Source organism: Neolamprologus brichardi, chromosome 3 (genome assembly GCF_056152115.1).
Source record: "Neolamprologus brichardi isolate AB-2024 chromosome 3, ASM5615211v1, whole genome shotgun sequence".
NCBI classification, from domain to species: domain Eukaryota; kingdom Metazoa; phylum Chordata; class Actinopteri; order Cichliformes; family Cichlidae; genus Neolamprologus; species Neolamprologus brichardi.
In genome coordinates, this window is record NC_142106.1 from 1,322,855 (window position 1) to 1,343,851 (window position 20,997).

The window sequence follows — 20,997 nt, forward strand, 5'->3', positions numbered from 1 at the left end:
CATTGATTTTAATCATAGAATTGACCTGATCTGAGATCCGAGCATCTGTGTTACTGACCTCTGACTCTGCTGCCAGTTAAAATAATATATCAATAATAAAGTCATTAAAATCTCTATTCTGCATGATAAACTATCAGGACAGATTGTGAGCCAAAACTGTGCCAGGTCTTCACAGTACTACTGTTAGTAATCACACTTAAGTAACAGTCATGTTGTGTTATTGTCTGTCCGTATTAGGCAGGCAAGCTCCTGGTTTTCCTGCACATGTAAGAATTTCTGGATCAAATCATCCAGATTTAGAAGATACACCAAAGATTGTACCAATAAGATTCTATTTTCTTCTTCTTTGGTGTCCATGTTTTTATTTTTCCAGTGTGGTTGCATCTAGAAAACTTTACCAATATTTTATCAGATTTCAGTACTAGAAAGATCTTTTCTGTTACTCTTTAGTTTGACCTCTGACCTTCATAATCACAGGTGTTGGGTTTTGTACCTTTGACATGCAGCTGTATGTCTGTCAGTTTCAGTTCCTCCCTTTCATTTCCGATGGAGCAGGTGTAGATGCTGCTATCACTCATTTGAGGGTTTCTCAGAGTGAGGTTGAAGTCTAAAGTGTCCAGAGCATCAGGCCTCATTGATGTGCGCCCTCTGTAACGCTGGTTTTGCCCTTTAAGATCATCTGTTTCCTCTCGTCGTAGGTGGACAGATTTGGGGTGGAGATCATTGCGAGTCCACAGCACTGTGGGATTTTCCTCAGGTATAAAACCTGAGTACTTGCAAGGCAACAGGACATATTTTTCCCCCTCATACACCTCCACCACCGGAGCCAGGGCATGCTGGGAAACTGGAAGGAGACACAAGCACACACAACAAAAACACTTATTATGTGTATGCAGTAGATTTTTTCCTTGGGTTCATATAAAGTGGTTTCAGAAAGTTGCAGAATATGTAACGTAACTCTCAGCCATGTTTTATGAAAAGTATTCAAACATGGATTCTTCCTGTCCAACACACACTGACTGAAAGGACATCAAAGATGTTAAAGAATGATGGATGACTGAACAACACTGAGGTGAAAGGAGGAAACCTTCTCTTATTTATATCAGCATTTGGTTGAAAATGAACACAGATACAAGCAGATCTGAGCTCTGCAGGGCTAACAACGACACCGCAGTCCATTCATTTTTAACACATAACCTCACCATGCAACAACATCAAATGAGGCAGAAACACAGTGACACACACACAGACACACACACAAAACAGTTTATTAGCAAATAGACATCTCAGTGTTACAATACATAAAAGTGTCACCACTGACAATGTTACACACAACTGGCAACACAACCAATTTTCATCTGTATCATTGGACAAGTTTGTTTTCTTCTTCTCTTTTTGCCATAGTCGTTAATCTTGTCAAACGTCACTACTTTCTGGCAGGTTTGTGGTTCTATCAGTAAGAAACAGAGACGTCTGGAACACACAGATAGTTCGTCTTAAACAGATATGAAGTCAACTGTAACCCTGTGAGCGCCCTGCATGAAGTCCCAGAGGGGGTTATAAGGAATAAATTCAAGTACAGTCAGTTTACATCCAGTAAACTCATGTTACAGACTTTATGTTGTCTAAAAGCACAAACAGCTGTGTTGTTGTGTTTGCATTCAAAGAGCGCTCTTACCGAGTACGAGGAGCAGGAGTGGCAGCAACATCTTCATCTCCAGTTAAAGTCCTGATAACAACAACACGCAGCTGCTGATGCACTAAAAGTTTGGTCCTCTTACATTAGACAGAGAAAACCTGATAATTTCCTTTTGATCCTTCAAAATATTTATTTATTTATTTTTTCTTTTTACAGCAAATGACAGAATTAAATTTAGAGGAGAAACAACACGTCTACAGGGCTGTTTGCTGCTCTACACTGTTAGAAAAAGCATCTTGAAAAAACGGTGATATTCTGGCAGCTGGGGCGCCAAAATACAACCGTAAAATAACAGAAAATAACTGTCCCATAAAAATACGGTTATTTCCAGTAATGAAAATACAATTAGTTGCGCTAATTTGACATGGGATCTCGCCTTTTTCAAGTGCCGCTAAACATTAAATTACGAATATGTTAATGTGATTAAACAATGAAATCATCTATAAATAGGAAAAAAAACATCTTTAAAAAACGGTAATATTCCGGCAGCTGGGGCGCCAAAATACGACCGTAAAATAACAGAAAATAACTGTCCCATAAAAATACGGTCATTTTCAGTAATGAAAATAGAGTTTGTTGCACTAATTTTACATGGGATTCTGCCTTTTCCAAGTGCTTTTAGACATTAAATTAGGAACATTTTAACGTGATCAAACAATGAAATCACCTATAAACAAGGTTGATGAATGTGGCAATATGAATCATAATACGTAAATGTACAGAAATATACAGTTGGTTTAAATAATAATGGATTGCATGCCCTGGGACAGAGGCGAGGCTGCCATATCGCACCATCGGCCCCTTTGGGCATCACTAGTAGGCGGTAGGTCCACCACGGACACAACGATGGAGAGTGTCCGAGCCGGGGCACGAACCGGCAACCTTCTGATCACAAGGCGAACTGCCCACTCTTGAGCCACGATCACCCTAACTAGCAATAATAATAATACTTATGTGATGTAACACAAGCTTATAGGGATCATGTTATATACTTTGTCATAGCATTATATTTGAATTCAACAGTTCAATCTTTCAAATAACGGACAGATATTTGTGAAATCATGATACATTTGTGAATTATTTTAACAATCTAAATATGCATATGTACAGACAGATACATTTAATAATCATGAAAATTATGTTTCATTACATTACAGTGATTTAACGTTAATTTACATTCAAAATGTGAAGTCAAAGTCTATTTACGTAACTTTAATGATATTCTAGAAGAACAGAACATTACTGTAAAATGCAGTAAAATACCTTCATATTAGGGTTTTTTTCTACGGTCGCAGCCATACCCGCGACCTGGTTGTTGTTAGTTCACATTCATTGGCCGATGCTTAGCGTCATGTTATTTATATTAATTGCATTTCCTACCTCTACATTTCTTTTTCAAAGCATATAATTAGCACAGCGTGGCCGTGCAATGTCTTACATTGTGGCACGCAGAGAAATCTTAACAAAGAAGCTCACAGAGAAAGATTGAGCTGGTTATTCAACCTTAAGCTGGTAGGGGGAGCTCTTTATTAAAACACTTGCCAATGCTACAATGTGCCTCAAGGTTCAACAACAGCACAACAGAAGTCACTCATGGTACAGCACTCGCTCTACAAAACAACAACTGTCAGTGACTCTGCACCACGGCGTAAATACAACATTCAAGATAACAGTTAAAAGTAACGTAACCATAAACATTAAAACAAGAACATCTAAGCAGCTCATGTCCCAACGCATGATGGGAGAGAACTAGCTGTTCCCCCAACACGCTACAATATGTTTTTTTTAGTTTTTATTCCTTTTAATTATATTTTCACTTGTTACCTCTGAATTATTGAATCAGACCTAGGTGACATGAAATTTTCAGCAAAATTATAATTCAAATACTCCTTTAATTATTGATTATTCTCATTAATTTTCGATCATTTTATGTATTTTTCAATAGTATTACATTTGACTTTAACAGATCATTCTCTCACATAACAGACAAATATTCGTGAAATTATGATACATTTCTGGATGTATTTTTACAATCTAAATATGCATATGTACAAAAAATATATTAAAAAAACAAGTAAATTGTGTTTTATTACATTTACAGTGTTGTTATGTTATTTTACATTTGACGTGTCAGATCACAGTCTACTCATGTAAATGTAATGATATTCTAGAAAAACAGTACACAACTGTAAAATACACAGTAAAATAATTTGACATTACTATTTTTTGGAACAGTGTATGGGATTAATATTCTGCTGTCATTTGAAACTTAAATTTAGAAATTAAACTTTAAGCTTTACAAAACTGACAGTAGGATTTTAAGGTTTGTCAAAACATTTTTATATATTTACATCGTTTTGCATTTGAGGTTTCCTTCTTCACACCTGCAGCGAGGATGTGCAGCTGTTTGACTCACTTGTTGTCACGGTCCTGGACCTGTGGCCCAGTGTTTAGATTTTGTATTATTGTTTTTGGGCTGTTTTCTTCTATTGTTCAACGTTACTAGTTTTTTGGTGTCTGTTTTGTATTTCCGAGCTTGTGGATTCCTTTGCTCCTTATGTCACTCTGGTCCCTGTACTGTGTTAGTATTGTCTCTGAGTTCAGTATGTGGATTTCCTGTTTTACTTTGAAGGTCTTGTCTCATGTTAGTGTATTCTGCTTTACTTCCTTGTCTTGTCTAGCCTAATGACTTTGAGCTGTGTGTCCACCTGTTCCTGTACCTGCCAGTGTATTTTAGTCCCTGTCAGTCAGTACTTGTTGTCCTGTTGTTAGCATCATTTCTCCCTCCTGTGTCTCTCCTGATGTTTTCTTGTGTATTTTGGTTCTAGCTCCAGTTTAAGTTTTCTGTTTGGTTTTCCTTGGTCAGCAATAAAGCTGCTTTCAAGTTCATGTTTTGCCTCAATGAGTCCACCGTGTGGGTCCTCTTCTCCTGGCTGCACAGCATACACCATGACACTTGTCATTTTTCAAAGACATAACTTTGTTTCTTAGTTTTTTTGGGGTTTTTTTTGTAAAAGTTAAAAAATAGAAAGAAAAACTAAAAGGAAAATTGAATTTAAAAATATTAATTTAATTGAATAACGAGAAACTTTATATTTAATTCTAATAAATGTTTGTAATTTGGATGTTTAAGTTAACAAATCTCATATCTAAAGACTTAAATACTTAAATACAACACTGAAATAGCCACAAAAAAAGTACTGTACCATAAGAAACTGGGAAAAATTCAAAGTACCTGGATCACAAACTATAAAATATTCTTTAAACTAAACAGATCATCTGAGGAAGCTAAGGTGCTGGTCATCAAAAACATGGTGGATCCCCAAAAATATCAGTCAGCAGCATGAGCTAGACTCTAAACAAGTTAACAAACAACCACACAAATCACTTATGAAACACACTGAAAGGAACAACTCAGCTACATCTGGAAGAAACAGCTGCATCCATCAGACAGAATTGAAAACATTAAACTATACGGATCACACACAGGAATATCAAATACACCCAGAAAACAGCTTCTTCTCTAATATCAATAATGACTGCTGCTATTATACAAATGAACAAACAGGGGATTCAAATTGAGAATAAATGGTCAGTTTTCCACTTTAACTGTAGAGGTCTATAGATTTTAATCATATCAAGGAATATCTAAACCAGTTTTCATATCCACTCGGTGTCATTGCGTTATCTGACACTTTGATTAGTAGGGATAAAGGAGCAGACTTTGAACTGGAGGGTTATGAACTCAGGTGTATAATTCAGAGAAACAAAGGTGGAGGAGCAGTGGCCTCAGTATGTGGACAAATGTCTGAAACTGAACGTGGTGATGACAGTGATTGATGATGTGTTAAATGCATAACAGTTTAAACCTAAGTAATAATCTCCAGGTAGTAAAAAAACATGCTGTGTGAAGCTGTTCTCTAAGATTAGCAGAACCACATCACATCCTGCAGCTCTCACAGACACGTTTTTATAAATGACATTGAATATAAAACAGGAAGTGGACTTCTCATTAGTGACATCAGTGACCATCTTCCAGTTTCTACACTCTGTGATGCCAATTACAAGATTAATAATTTGGACAGGAATAAAGATTACAGACAAGTAAGAACAGAGGAAATGATAAATGCTTTAAAAACAAATCAGAATTTTAAACAATGAAATATGAGTAATGAGCATTCTATATTTTCAGTATCAGTGTTTAAGTGACTCATCAGGAAGTTAGACCGCGACCGTTTGTGTGTGGTGAGAAGAGAAACTGTCAGAAAACAACAGAAGTGGAAAAGTGTTAGAAGTAATAATAGTGGGGTAAGAGTGGGAGGCGGAGGAAGGAGGGACAAGACTGGACAACCATATAAAACACAGTCTATTAACAGTGTTGGGGAGTAACGGAATACATGTACCGCCGTTACGTATTTAAAATACAAAATATGAGTAACTGTATTCCGTTACAGTTACCGTTTAAAAAGGTGGTATTTAGAATACAGTTACTTTGTTGAAATAAATGGGTTTTGGTCTTTTCCTGTTTCATTTGTTAGGCTATGCAAAGAAAAGAACAAATCTTTCCACAGATGATGTTTATATGTTGATTAATGATTTTCTGAATTAAAATGTGAACTGAGGCTTATCTGCTAAAAAATAAATAATGATTAAATAAATTACTACTTTTCCTGTTAGTACTTTGTCCTAATAACTTTGAAACAGTAACATCTAGAGCAATATTTTCACCTCTGATTAAATCTTACAAGTGTTAGCTTTATTTTGATACCAACATTGTTCACACAGAGTTTGTAATTGCAGAGAAATACTCCATTTATTTTGTGCATGCTATTTTCCAGCATGACGCTCAGCAGATTAGGAAGTTAGCAGGCAGGGATGGGCAGTAACACGTTACTTGTAACGCGTTACTGTAATCCGATTACTTTTTTCAAGTAACAAGTAAAGTAAGGGATTACTATTGCAAAAACGGTAATTAGATTACTGTTACTTTCCTGTAGGAACGCTGCGTTACTGCGTTACTAAAACCGTGATTTTTTTGCGAGAATGTCTCATGACAGTGACGTAAGCTAGTGCGACGTTCGTGACAACAGCTGTGTGCAGATCAACAATGGATCATATATCGAGTGCAGAGAGAGCATGAGCGTGCAGCGTTTAAAGCGTGGAAGTACTGACCTTACTTTGAGTTTGATTCCATAAAAAGTGACAAAAACATTAGTGTCCGTTGTGCGTGGGAAGAAAACTTCTTTTTACAGCGAAAAAACCCCTAAACTTCCAAACAAGCACCGAGTAGCTACGACGTAATGGGAAACTCACAGAGAAACTCGCGGATTCTTCCACTGACCGCTGCACACCTGCACCAGGGTAAACCTCCGCCTACCCCACTCCTGCTTTACAGGTGAAAATAGAGCAACAGGACCGCTAGTCTTTGACTTTATTTATTTTCTGCTGTGTTTTACTTGCATCTATTTGAAAGACTGAGTGTAAACACACAAAATATTTTATTTTATGTGCTGGAATGTGCAGAAAATAGGTTTAAATATTAAACAAATTTCTTCCAGTCAGAGAATGTTGCATATAATTAATTTTTTGCTTGATGCATAAAGTTAAAAGATTAAAACTAATAAAACAAGTTTTAAAAAGAGACTTTTCCATTTGATTACATTTTGTACGAGGGATTATGCAGAAAAAGTAGAATTGGGCTGAAAGATCTATCACTTTATCACCTATTCAGGTTGTAAATCATGTTTTTATAAAGTAACTACGTAACTAGGTAATTAATTACTTTTGAAAATAAGTAATCAGTAAAGTAACGGGATTACTTTTTTGGGGAAGTAATCAGTAATTAGTTACTGATTACTTTTTTCAAGTAACTTGAACAACACTGTTAGCAGGTTAAGAAATTCGCTCACTAGCATTTCTAGCTAGCTCCAAGACTTGAAATTAAAGTGTTCTAACATTCAGAAACCTTCGCACTGAGAATACTGTCTGACTCCGGATTGCTGGGGCAGCACTCTGAGCACACGTGCCCTGAGATCTCTCTCCACCTCCTCAAGCTCACCTGTGGAGGAATTTCCAAGCCATCTGAGAGATATATCTCTCCACTGTGTCTTACATCTGTCCCAGGGCCTCCGTCTGAGGAGTTTTTTCAGTCAGGAGGCTGAACCACCTCAGCTGCTTCCTTTAAATGTGGAGAATTTGCAGCTCTGCTGTTTGTCCCTTGGGAACAACCACACACCTGCCTCCTGCTTGAGGGAGAGCCCAGCCACCCTTCACAGGAAGCTCTGTTCTTTTCCATCAGCGAGCTCATTTTTTTAGTCCAGGGCTCAAGGCTGTGAGTAACATAGACTGGATGAAGCTTTGCCTTCATGCTCAGCTCGATCTTCACCAAAGCAGATCAACACAGCTGTGTGATGGTGAGCCTGACTACATCCAGTCAGGATCTCTCAGCATCACACACCAGTATAGGCTCCTTCCCCATCAGAGGGGTGACTCTCCCTGTTACTATAGCCAGATTTGTCAACTGGGGATTGGGCCATTCCAGTTGACAGGACCTCCACCCTGACCGCAAAGCACCAAAACTGAGTAACTGAGTAATCTATCAATTAACTGAATAATCACACATGAAATACTTTTGTCTGAAGAAAAACAGGTATTTCAAAATGAACTCGTTTCTATTTTAGAAATAATAATATTTTAAAGTTTAACTAAACCAATATCTGCTCAAAACCCAACCAAACCCAGCATTGTATTTATGTGTTTGCAAGTTTTAAAGAAAAGATTTTCTTAAATGCAAAAATATGTAATTAATCTGAAGTACAGACAAAGTCAAATATAACAAAGCATAAAACATGAATCTTTACTCTGCAAATGTAAAGTCGCTCTTACTTCTCTGTTATTTCTGTCTTGGACAGAAGCCTCTCTCGATTCTCACAGGGCACCAGTGTTGGTCAAGTTACTTGAAAAAAGTAATCGGATTACAGTAATCTCTGCAGGGCACACATCATTGCATTTGTATTTTGTACAGTGCATTAATTTAAATCATCACACACACACACCACACAGTGAGATTATCTGCCTTAAACTGTAGTGTGAGTGCAGATTGATCTGCATTCAGTTTCTTACCATTTATGAGGAGCAGAATCACCAGCAACGTCTTCATCCTCCTGTAAAAAGCTCAAACAAACACAAAGTCCTTTAAATCTGCTGCTGACTGAACAAAGAAAAAAAACACTCAGCAATTTTTCTCCAGCTGTAAGCACATAAAGAAAGTTCACTTTTGTTTTTAAGGGGAAGTCAGACATGTGAAATGAAACTGACACTCTTTACAGCCCACAACTTCCACCTCAGTGCTCACACAAGGCTCATTAGCAGACTGACATGTATTAAATGTCATTTTAAAAACTGTTGCCATGATTAAAATGTTTAAGTTTGATAACTTAAAGCTTCAGCATGTCTCTATATTTGTGATAAGAACCTATTACTCACATAAATCTTAACTCTGGGCCTCAAACGTAAAGTCACAGGGGACTAGGAGCTTATCTAAGCTGTCATAGGCGGAAATCTCTGAAATCATCCATATGACAAATCTCATATATAAGTTTGAATGTATTGTAATGTTCAGATTTTTCAGAAGGAATTCCTGGAGAAATATCTTTTAAAAAGATTTAATTCGCTTTAGCAGGTGAAATGACAATTTACAGCTCTGGAACGTGACGTGATACTTCAGTCAGCCTCAGACCAAGGACAGTCACACCGAACAAAGCTCTCGACCTTCCAAAGACAGAGTGCCAACTCACATGAGCACAATTACATTGTAAATAAAATAATTACAACAGGTTTATTTAATAACTAAACTAAACTTTAATAACTACAAGTAATTTTGGATCAGTAACAACCTGTTGCGTAACATGCAACCCTCTTTCACATTTTAGCTAATTTGTCCAATTACCTGAAATTAAGGACTTCACAGTAATAAGGAGGAGACCACAGTCCATGCTAGTTATTTTGTGGATATATAATCTCTTTTTAGATGTTTCTGAAAAACTGTGTTTCAGTTACAGTCCACGTAAACATAATTAGTTTCTTTTTTAAAAAGTTTGCTTCATCAACAGCTTCAAATGCATGGTGCCTGCTGCAAATGATAAAACTCCACACAGCGCAGCTCAGTATGCACACAGACACTTTATTCTATGTTATAGTTCATATACAGACTATTATGCAGGACCATTTGTTAAAATTATGTGTAAATGGTAATGGTAAATGGCCTGTATTTGTATAGCGCTTTTACTAGTCCCGCCTAGGGACCCCAAAGCGCTTTACACGTCCAGTCATCCACCCATTCACTCTCACATTCACACACTGGTGGAGGCAGCTACAGTTGTAGCCACAGCTGCCCTGGGGCAGACTGACAGAAGCCAGGCTGCCATATCGCGCCATCGGCCCTTCTGGCCAACACCAGTAGGCGGCAGGTGAAGTGTCTTGCCCAAGGACACAACGACCGAGACTGTCCGAGCCGGGGCTCGAACCGGCAACCTTCCGATTACAAGGCGAACTCCCAACTCTTGAGCCACGATCGCCCCGTTGTGTACACATCATGTACACATAGCCCCGATGTGTAAGATCATTTACACAATAACTGTAAAACATTTTGTGACCACACTACTTTAAATTATTTTTAATGGTTGTTGCACAGAACATGCTGCAGTAATTTATAAGCACATTTAATTTGGGAGCCTCTTTTAATCTGAACATGATTGCTTCAGATTTGATCATCCTAAATAATCATGTTTATGATGTTTTCTACTTTTGTTTTTCTTTTTTAGCATAGAGGACGTATTGATTTTACTTAAACAAAAGTTGATGCCACAACAGAATTGAAGTTGTGTCTGGACAGAGAAGATCTTCCAGACAGAGGCCTTCTCCAGTAGCAGAGAAAATAAAAGCTGCATCTGCTATCAGTGTTTCTTTGTTTTTTCTTTTCTTTTATATGATTTGCTGTGTCAAGATGGCTTGCCGTCAGCTGTTACCTGTTTTGTTTGTGGTAGCTTTGTTTACATGTATTTTCTTCAAAAATGTCTCTACTCTTCTGGTGTATGACTTCTATTGTTCCTCTGCTGTGATCCACCTTTCTCCAGGAGGAAATGCCACAGAAGGCGAGGGAAACAGGGCGGCGTGTTGGTAAAATTCAAAAACTGCATGACTGCCCCGGGCTCTTTGGGGCTCCAATGAGCTGTCGCATTTTCTTAATTAAGTCTTCACAAAAGGTTAAGAAAATTAACAGCTACCCACCATCATAAATCAAGGGTAAAGTACACTGATTACTACTAAAGATGACTAAAGATGTTTGCTCTTATTTTAGCCCATGGAATAAAGATGGTTACTAGTTCTAGATATTTTGGATTATCCAGAACTAATAAATAGGGGTGAGTTTTTGAAAAAGGACTTTTCAGGTGCTTCGGTGGTTAGCACTTGATAGGTTTGGAGCATAAACCTATTCGCTGGAACGTTAAGGACAATTCAACTACACAGCAAAAAGCATTGAACACCAAGTAGGCAAAGTTCTTTGTGTTACTCATGCATGAGGGAGACCTGCCTGGAGCCAAGTGTCGTTCCACCACTTGACCTCCGTCAGACTCTCGTCCGCTCCCCCGTAACACCGCTCTTTTATTGAGGTCACATGAATATACATAGGTTCATTAACAGATGACGTCTACATACAAACAAAGAGTACCTTGCCTGTGTGTGTGTGTGTGTGTGTGTGTGGTCAGAGTGTGACCCCATAAATGACTTCCCTAAACCTGCTGGTCTGGAAATCCAGCAGTTCATCTAAACAAAAGGCACTTAGACTAAAACTGACATAGCTACGTTTATCCTACCATAAAACAATAAGAGCAGGTACGACCTCTCCCACGCTCCCAGGATGTGGGTGTGGATGCCAGAACACTCTGGAATGCACACAAAGCCTTTGCAGACTATTAAGGATCACCCATCCTGTCACTACACAATCAATTATACACCTCTAAGCATATATGGTTAAATATTTCTAAGCATAAATGACAATAAACAACACAAATCTAACAGCGCTGTTGCCTTACACACTCACAGCGAGAATGTCCTGAGTTCCACCATCAGGGTCTTTCTGTGTGGAGTTGGGTTCTCTACAGGTGCTTCAGCTTCCTCCCACAGTTGAAAGACATTCAGTTAGTGGGACTAGGTAATTGGAAACTGTGATGTGAATGGTTGTCTATGTGTTAGCTCTGCGACAGACTGGAACTGTACAGGGTGTACTCTGCCTCTTCCCCTAAGACAGCTGGGATAGGCTCCAGCCCCCCGTCACCCTGAAATCGATTTTAGCTTGAATAATGCAATATTGATTTATTAAATCCTGAATTGATTTCTAAATGTAAATGTATTTTTGCCAGAAACTTGAGAATCTCAACTTAAAGCTCACAAAATTATTTCCACACCACCAAACGGCTAAAACAGCAAATGAAAGGAGGTAACTGGATACTGCACAAACATTTAAACATAAAGTGCATATTGTTCACCTAACCTAACGCCACGGACACGCCGTCGAGGCTGAAAGCCGACATCTCACAGATTCTGATGCTGCAGGTTTTGTAACTCTTTGACCAAAATTTACTGAACCAGCAGCAAAAGAAGATGAAAACTCCACTTCACATTTGATAAACATCAGCATTAATTTGCTCTATTTGCTTACTTATTGCCGCTCAGTTAAAAGTCTGAAATTCAAACAAATACAGGTCAAATGTTTTTCCACCAAATCATTACATGGAAGTTTTTTAACACTGGAAGGAAAAGTGAAGGAAGTCTGTTTTTAAAGTTTCATGTCACTCGCCACTCATTAGAAACATTTATTTATTTGAAGATGCAGTTAGCTGCTGACACGCTGATGATGCTCAGTAAATCTGATCTTTGTATCTGGATTTATTTGACGGGGACAGTGTTCATGTTCAGGGACATCAGGATAAAAACAGAAGATGGAAACCTGCCAGATTTGAGCTAAACTGCTCATTTCCATTTCCACAGGATCCACCTGTGCTTCCTCTCCTCTCTCCTCCACCTGTTACAGTGAGGGAACGTCCTCCATGATGGAGGAGCTGCTGGAAAGTGCTGAGAGTTTCCTCCAGAGTGAGACCTCTGTCACAGTTCAGAGGATCTACGGCAGCAGAGACCTTCATGGACACTAAAAGTCTCAAACACACAACAACATCACACTGACTCCACTCTGACATCACTGATCAATAATCAAACAGATCAAACTGATTGATCAGCCATCAGAGGAGTCGGATCAATGGAGCTGCTTCTGTTCCTGATGTCCCCTGTTTGATCCTGGACCTGAACTCTCCCTGCAGAGGAGACACAACACAGTCAGAGAGACAGACACAGACACACACACACACACACACACACACATACACACACACACACACAAACACACACACAGACAAACAAACCTTTGACTTTAAGCTGCACAGTTTTATATCTAAATCGTCCGTTCCTCCTCACTTCACACACATATCTTCCACTGTCTCTCTCTTTGGGCTGTTTCAGGGTCAGACTGAGGTCTCCAGTTCTCAGCAGGTCTTCATTCATCTTCGTTCGGTCTCTGTAATCCTGGTGCTGTTTGTTTGTCTGTTCTTCAGGCTGGTCAGAAACGTTCTTATACAGATGGACCTTCTTGTATTCAGGTTCATAGCGTTCCCACACCACCTCAGCATCTTCAGGCAGGTTTTGTGTGGCTTTGAAGGGCAGCTGGACAGACTCCGCCCACTCCTCCACCTCCACCTGACAGACTGAGAGGACAACAAACACAACATTAGCTGTACAAAGTGTGATTGGTGTTCACAGAGCAGCATCATGTGACTCTTGTTCTGCACTAAATGAAGCGATGGAGTGGCGCCTCCTTCAGGCAGAGAAACAGCTCATGGAGAGAAATAATTATTAGAGCAAAAACAAGAGCGGAGCTGCAAATAAGGCCGAGAGGAACGCTGCAGAAAACTGTTCATGTGTGAATTCATAACTTCATAGATTTCTTTGAGCACTAAAATCAGAGCTGCTTCTATTTCTAATATGACAGCTGTACATTAGAGCTGGAACACTTTAAATGTGAGCCATAAAAACATGATACTCTACAAGTGCATTCAGCTCTGACACTGTCACATCATGAAGGAGACGTGGAAATCACTTTGTTACACAAATCAAAGTCAAATCAATTCTATTGATGGAATATTGTGTGATCAATAGACTGATCAGTTTCTAATCTGTCATCTATCAGCTGGAAATCCAGCAGTGTCAAACAGACTGGGCAGCAGATTGAACTCCGACCCCACATATGATTGTTTCAGTCAGCCCAGAGAAAGTGGCTGGGTGGGTGGAGCTTTGGCTTCAGATGCTCCTCTATTAAGGTGGATGAAGGGTGTAGTTTGGAGGTGCTGCTTGTTAAAGTGTGAAACAGCTCCTATCTGTGCAGGTATCTCCGCCCTCCTAAGGCTCCATCAGAGCTGAACTCTCAGATGTTTCCTGCTCCATGGTTCTTATGTGTGATCACATGATCTGAGCTGCTGATTTTAAGATCCATGTTGATGACCTTACTGACTCATTTGAGTTCCTCAGTACAGTAAATTCATTGGTTTCAAACAGCGTGTTGTTGGCCTACATATAACTGTGGGCTTCAGTATGAACTCCAGGCTTTGAGCTGATGTGTTTCTATCTGTTCATTGATGGATTCTGCTTGAGATCATTTTTCCAAGTGATCAGGCAAAAGAAGCTGTGTCAGTACACTGACGCTCTTTTCATGAGGAAGCAGGAGAAACATGTTCATCAGTGTTTCCTACCACCACTGGTGTTCCTCCTCCCTCTCACACACAAACACTCTGAATGATCTGAACCTCCTTTGTACATCCACTTTAGATTCAACTGCACCTTTTAAGATCAGGACTAAACGTGGTGCTCGCTCGTTGTCCTGGATCCACAAAGACATTCACAGTCTGAAAAGACAATGCCGGAGGGCAGAAAGGAGACGGAAGAAGGTGAATCTTCAGCTCCGTCATCAAGAAATGAAAGCATGAACGACTGCTTTCAATGAACAGGTGAACGAGGCGAGGGCTATTTCTCTCCTTCAATTCATTCTAATTAGCACAGCCCAGAACTCTTTGGAGCTCAGTGGAGCGTCTTTGAAATCCTGCAAGTTTTCATCAGATTACAGCATCGAGTGAGGAACGTCTTCACTTTCTAAACTTTCTGAAGGATCAAATGAATGAGAGGAAATCCAAAACAGCAGCTCCTGATTCTTTTCTTGATGTCCCCGACCCCAGCCTCAATATCTGATCTTTTTTTCTGCCAGTCTCTGTGGAGGAGCTTTGAAGGACTGTGGCACAACTGAAACGCTCATCAAGCTGTGTAGATATGATTCCTCCAAAGTTCCTGAGTGAAGTTTGGGATGTCCCTGCCCCTCGGCTGCTTCCAATAATGAACACTTGTCTGTCCTCTGGCTGTGTCCCACAATACTTAAAGACAGCCTGTGTGCGAGCACTCATCAAAGATCCAGCCTCCATCCTTCTGACTACAACAATCACAGAGCCAGCTCAAAGTTTCCTGTTAGAGCAGAACTTTTGGAGAACACTGTCTGTCTGAAGCTTCTTGAAGCGTTACGTCCATGCTAGAACTCCACTTTGACTCTGACTGTGGATCCTGCTGAAGCTTCTCCAAATAGTGGAGAAACGAAGACAAGATCAGCAGACCCAGCTCAACAATGTCTGCAGGTGCTAACAGGTCAATCTTTGAGACGCTGAATGTTCCCAGTTTGCTGCTGTGAAACTAGAAGTGATGACTATTATTGTAACAGCACTACAGCTGGAACTGCTGACAGGGCTGGAGATGAACTGGATTCTGATTTCAGTGACAGTTTTGGCTTTCAGTCGTCATCAAAACACTTTGTTTCATTCATGTTGCTCTGAAGCTTTCCTTTCTTCTCATTGACGTGTTATGAACCAATCACAGCCCTTTCCTTTACAGCGCTCTGCTTTCACCCCTCCCTAAAAGCCCAAATTCACTCTCAGTTTAGTTCAGCTGGAGCCAAGATGACACAGAGGGCCTTTGGTCCATGAGATCTATCTAGGAGACATCAGTAACATCAGGTTTGTGTAAGCCGTCCTGTAGAACGCTTACGTACAGCTGCTTCTGTCTCTGATCTCTAAGAATCTCTCGGCTTCAGCTGGGACTCCACCCAGGTGTTGGTTGGTTGACATTTGACAACATCCAAATGACTGGATCAAAGTGTTTGAATGATCTCAGCAGCTTTAAAACTATTGATATTTACACATTTACATTGATTTGGACTAAACTAACAAAACTATTGATTTGATCTAAACTCAAATCATGCCAGAGGCTTTTATTTTGAAGTTAGGATCATTTTAATGGTCTTCTTAGTCTGTTCATTTAAACACACAGTTGCTCCGCCTGACATTTTTGGCTTTTAGATCAAAACATCAAATAATTTATTTTATTTGAATGAACTGAAAATAGATTCAAACTGAAAGCTTTTAGAGAATAAACTCCTACATGACCTCTGACCTTTGCCCTGTATCTACAGCACTGACCTCTGACTTTCAGCTGCACTTGTCTCTTCAGCAGGATGTTTCCCTCCCTGCTGTAGACGGTGCAGGTGTAGGTCCAGTTGTCCCAGTCTGTGGGGTGTTTCAGGGTCAGACTGAGGTCTCCAGTTTTCAGCAGGTCTTCATTCATCTCCGTTCGATCACTGAAAACCTGGTGCTGTTCTTCAGGCTGGTGAGGGCCCTTCTTATACACGTGGACCTTTGCGTTGTTATCCATCCACTCCACTTTAACATCTCCAGGCAGGTGAAGTGTGGTGTTTAAGGGCAGCTGGATAGACTCCACCCCTGAATCCACCCCCACCCAGGGGACTGAGAGGACAACAAAGCACAACATGAGCTTGGATGGAGACATTTGTGTTGACTCTAACAGGCTGAATGCTGCTGCTTCACTGGGAGCTCACTGTTAGATAGAAAGTGGTCAGTGTGACATCACATGCTAACCTCAACATCAGACATGCTAACACTGTAACATTATTGGATGGAGCCCACTGAGACTGAAACACCATCACGAGTCTAACCTCTGACCTTTGACCTGTATCTACAGCACTGACCTCTGACAGTGAGCAGCACTTCTTTCTTCAACAGGATGTTTCCCTCCCCGCTGTAGATGGTGCAGGTGTAGGTCTTGTTGTCTCCATCTGTGGGGTGTTTCAGGGTCAGACTGAGGTCTCCAGTTCTCAGCAGGTCTTCATTCATCTTCGTTCGGTCTCTGTAATCCTGGTGCTGTTTGTCAGGCTGGTCAGAGCCGTTCTCATACACATGGACCTTCCTGTAATTGTCCATCCACTCCACTTTAGCATCTTTAGGCAGGTGAGGTGTGGTTTTGAAGGGCAGCTGGACAGACTCCACCCCTGAATCCACCCCCACCCAGGGGACTGAGAGGACAACAAAGCACAACATGAGCTTGGATGGAGACATTTGTGTTGACTCTAACAGGCTGAATGCTGCTGCTTCACTGGGAGCTCACTGTTAGATAGAAAGTGGTCAGTGTGAAGAGGAGACGCAGCAGAAAGATGAAGACTGACAGGAAGAAAGCAGTGAACAGACTGTTGGAGCTGCTGTTAGTGGGACAGGACTTTATTCAGTCTCTGAGGACCAGATTTGACTTGATGAAGCAGAGAAACACAGTCTGAGTGTTGCTGTCACACTCACTTCATCACACAGCTTTGGATGATAACATGGAGAAAGGATGTGGAGATGTTCACAGTTCTGCTAGAAATCATCTTCTAGTTATTGTGACTCAGATATGACTGATTATAGATGAGGACCAAAGAAGGTTTTTACTGAGATTTGAGCTGACTTAGCTTAGCCTGTGTTTTAGCCACATGCTAAACAAACACATGTTCAGAAACTAGAAGATGTTACCTTTCAGATGAAGTCTCACACATGAACTTTGCTCCTACAGTTCATCTGCTGAAGCTTTTACATTTGGGTGGAAATCAAATAAAAACCAAAACAGCCACAAACATCAGACATGCTAACACTGTAACATTATTGGATGGAGCCCACTGAGACTGAACCACCATCACTGACCTCTGACCTTTGACCTGTATCTACAGCACTGACCTCTGACTTTCAGCTCCACTTGTTTCTCCATCAGGATGTTTCCCTCCCTGCTGCAGACGGTGCAGGTGTAGGTGGAGTTGTCTCCATCTGTGGGGTGTTTCAGGGTCAGACTGAGGTCTCCAGGTTCCAGTAAGTTTCTCTTCATCTTTGTTCGGTTCTTGTATTTATCGTCCTGTTCTTCAGGCTGGTCAGAGCCGTCATACATGTGGACCTTCCTGTTGTTTGCATCCTTCCACTCCACTTTAGCATCTTTACGCAGACAAACTGTGGTTTTGCAGATCAGCTGGACAGACTCCACCCCTGAATCCACCTCCACCCAGGGGACTGAGAGGACAACAAAGCACAACATGAGCTGTAGTGAAGGTTACTAATGTTCTTCTTATGACCTGTTACAGAGGACTTATTTCTGTGCTTGTCCTGTTAGACCTCAGTGTAGACCACAACATTTTACTGCAAACACTAGAACACACCAGAGTTATTAAAGGAAATTCACTGCAGTGGTTTGAATCACATCTGATAGATTCCAGTTTGTTTATATAAATGAGGAGTTTTCGTTAAAAACAAAAATTTTTCATAGATTTGTATGATTGCCATGCAGATGATGCTCATTCGATTTTTATGATTAACACCTGTTAAATCAGTTACAGGCGTGTTTTAAAGAGACAATCTCCTGGATGATCTCTAATTTACTGCTTCTAAATTCATCAAATTGATCCTGGACCTGTACATAACTAGAACTAACACACACATATTGGTGTTTTTCAAATGATTCAATTCAATTTCAATTCAATTTTATTTATATAGCGCCAAATCACAACAAATGTCGCCTCAAGGCGCTTCATAGATACAGAGAAAAACCCAACAATCATATGACCCCCTATGAGCAAGCACTTTGGCGACAGTGGGAAGGAAAAACTCCCTTTTAACAGGAAGAAACCTCCGGCAGAACCAGGCTCAGGGAGGGGCGGCCATCTGCTGCGACCGGTTGGGGTGAGAGAAGGAAGACAGGATAAAAGACATGCTGTGGAAGAGAGACAGAGGTTAATAACAGATATGATTCAAAACAGAGAAGTCTATTAACACATAGTGAGTGAGAAAGGTGACTGGAAAGGAAAAACTCAATGCATCATGGGAATCCCCCGGCAGCCTACGTCTATTGCAGCATAACTAAGGGAGGATTCAGGGTCATCTGGTCCAGCCCTAACTATATGCTTTAGCAAAAAGGAAAGTTTTAAGCCTAATCTTAAAAGTAGAGATAGTGTCTGTCTCCCGAATCCAAACTGGAAGCTGGTTCCACAGAAGAGGGGCCTGAAAACTGAAGGCTCTCCCTCCCATTCTACTTTTAAATACTCTAGGAACAACAAGTAGGCCTGCAGAGTGGGAGCGAAGTGCTCTAATAGGGTAATATGGTACTACAAGGTCATTAAGATAAGATGGGGCCTGATTATTTAAGACCTTGTATGTGAGGAGCAGGATTTTGAATTCAATTCTGGATTTAACAGGAAGCCAATGAAGGGAAGCCAAAACAGGAGAAATATGCTCTCTCTTTCTAGTCCCTGTCAGTACTCTTGCTGCAGCATTTTGGATTAACTGAAGGCTTTTCAGTGAGTTTTTTGGACATCCTGATAATAATGAATTGCAGTAGTCCAGCCTGGAAGTAATAAATGCATGAACTAGTTTTTCAGCATCACTCTGAGACAGGATATTTCTAATTTTAGAGATGTTGCGCAAATGGAAGAACGCAGTCTTACATATTTGTTTAATATGTGCGTTGAAGGACATATCCTGGTCAAAAATGACTCCAAGGTTCCTCACAGTGTTACTGGAGGCCAAGGTAATGCCGTCCAGAGTAAGAATCTGGTTAGATACCATATTTCTAAGCTTTTCAGCGCCGAGTACAATGACCTCAGTTTTATCTGAGTTAAGAAGCAGAAAGTTAGTGGCCATCCAAGTCTTTATGTCTTTAAGACATTCCTGCAGTTTAACTAATTGGTGTGTGTTATCTGGCTTCATGGACAGATAGAGCTGGGTGTCATCTGCATAGCAGTGAAAATGTATGCTATGTCTTCTAATGATGCTGCCTAGGGGAAGCATGTATAATGTAAACAGAATTGGTCCTAGCACTGAACCCTGTGTAACTCCATAATTAACCTCAGTGTGTGAAGAGGACTCTCCATTTACATGCACAAATTGGAGTCTATTAGATAGATATGATACAAACCACTGCAGTGCAATACCTGTAATACCTACAGCATGTTCTAATCGCTCTAATAGGATATTATGGTCGACAGTATCGAATGCTGCACTAAGGTCAAGAAGGACAAGCACAGAGATGAGTCCACTGTCAGAGGCCATAAGAAGATCATTTGTAACCTTCACTAAAGCTGTTTCTGTGCTGTGATGAACTCTGAAACCTGACTGAAACTCTTCAGATAAACCATTCCTCTGCAGATGATCTGTTAGCTGTTTGACAACTACTCTTTCAAGGATTTTTGATATGAAAGGAAGGTTGGAGATTGGCCTATAATTAGCTAAGACTGCTGGGTCTAGAGATGGCTTTTTGAGTAAAGGTTTAACTGCAGCCACCTTGAAGGCCTGTGGTACATAGCCGATTATTAGAGATAGGTTGATCATATATAAGATCGAAGAATTAATCAATGGCAGGACTTCTTTGAGCAGTTTTGTAGGAATGGGGTCTAAAAGACACGTTGATGGTTTGGAGGAAGTAATTATTGAAGTTAACTCAGAAAGATCGATTGGAGAAAAAGAGTCTAACTTAACATCAATGGAACTAAGAGTAGCTGTAGATAATATTACATCTGTGGGATGATTATTGGTAATTTTTTCTCTAATGATAAAAATTTTATTTGTGAAGAAGTTCATGAAGTCATCACTAGTTAACGTTAAAGGGATGGTTGGCTCAAAAGAGCTCTGACTTTTTGTCAGCCTGGCTACAGTGCTGAAGAGAAACCTGGGGTTGTTCTTATTTTCTTCGATCAGTGATGAGTAGTAAGCTGTTCTGGCTTTGCGGAGGGCTTTCTTATAAAGCAACAAACTATTTCTCCAGGCTAAATGATGATCCTCTAAATTTGTGAC

The 20,997-nt window shown here is 40.2% G+C and overlaps 2 protein-coding genes across 10 annotated transcripts in view; both read right to left on the reverse strand.

Annotated features, from left to right (window-relative positions):
- Positions 1-9,086, reverse strand: part of LOC148103095 (uncharacterized) — a 32,424-nt gene extending 23,338 nt beyond the window's left edge. For 2 of the 5 annotated variants that reach the window (XM_087838527.1, XM_087838525.1), the window contains exons 1-2: positions 1,679-1,912; positions 494-844 (exon numbers count right to left, since the gene is read on the reverse strand). In XM_087838527.1, the coding sequence (XP_087694653.1) occupies positions 494-844; positions 1,679-1,715 (388 nt within the window). In that variant the 5' untranslated portion in view covers positions 1,716-1,912. Of the gene's footprint in view, positions 1-493; positions 845-1,202; positions 1,234-1,678; positions 1,913-8,821 lie in introns of those variants that run through there. The other 3 variants (XM_087838529.1, XM_087838528.1, XM_087838526.1) reach the window with 2 other exon arrangements.
- A 3,852-nt stretch (positions 9,087-12,938) lies between these two features.
- Positions 12,939-20,997, reverse strand: part of LOC148103096 (uncharacterized) — a 30,452-nt gene continuing 22,393 nt past the window's right edge. For 2 of the 5 annotated variants that reach the window (XM_087838531.1, XM_087838530.1), the window contains exons 5-9: positions 17,902-18,225; positions 16,887-17,210; positions 16,321-16,644; positions 13,177-13,515; positions 12,939-13,068 (exon numbers count right to left, since the gene is read on the reverse strand). In XM_087838531.1, the coding sequence (XP_087694657.1) occupies positions 12,977-13,068; positions 13,177-13,515; positions 16,321-16,644; positions 16,887-17,210; positions 17,902-18,225 (1,403 nt within the window). In that variant the 3' untranslated portion in view covers positions 12,939-12,976. The remainder of the gene's footprint in view (positions 13,069-13,176; positions 13,516-16,320; positions 16,645-16,886; positions 17,211-17,901; positions 18,226-20,997) is intronic. The other 3 variants (XM_087838532.1, XM_087838534.1, XM_087838533.1) reach the window with 2 other exon arrangements.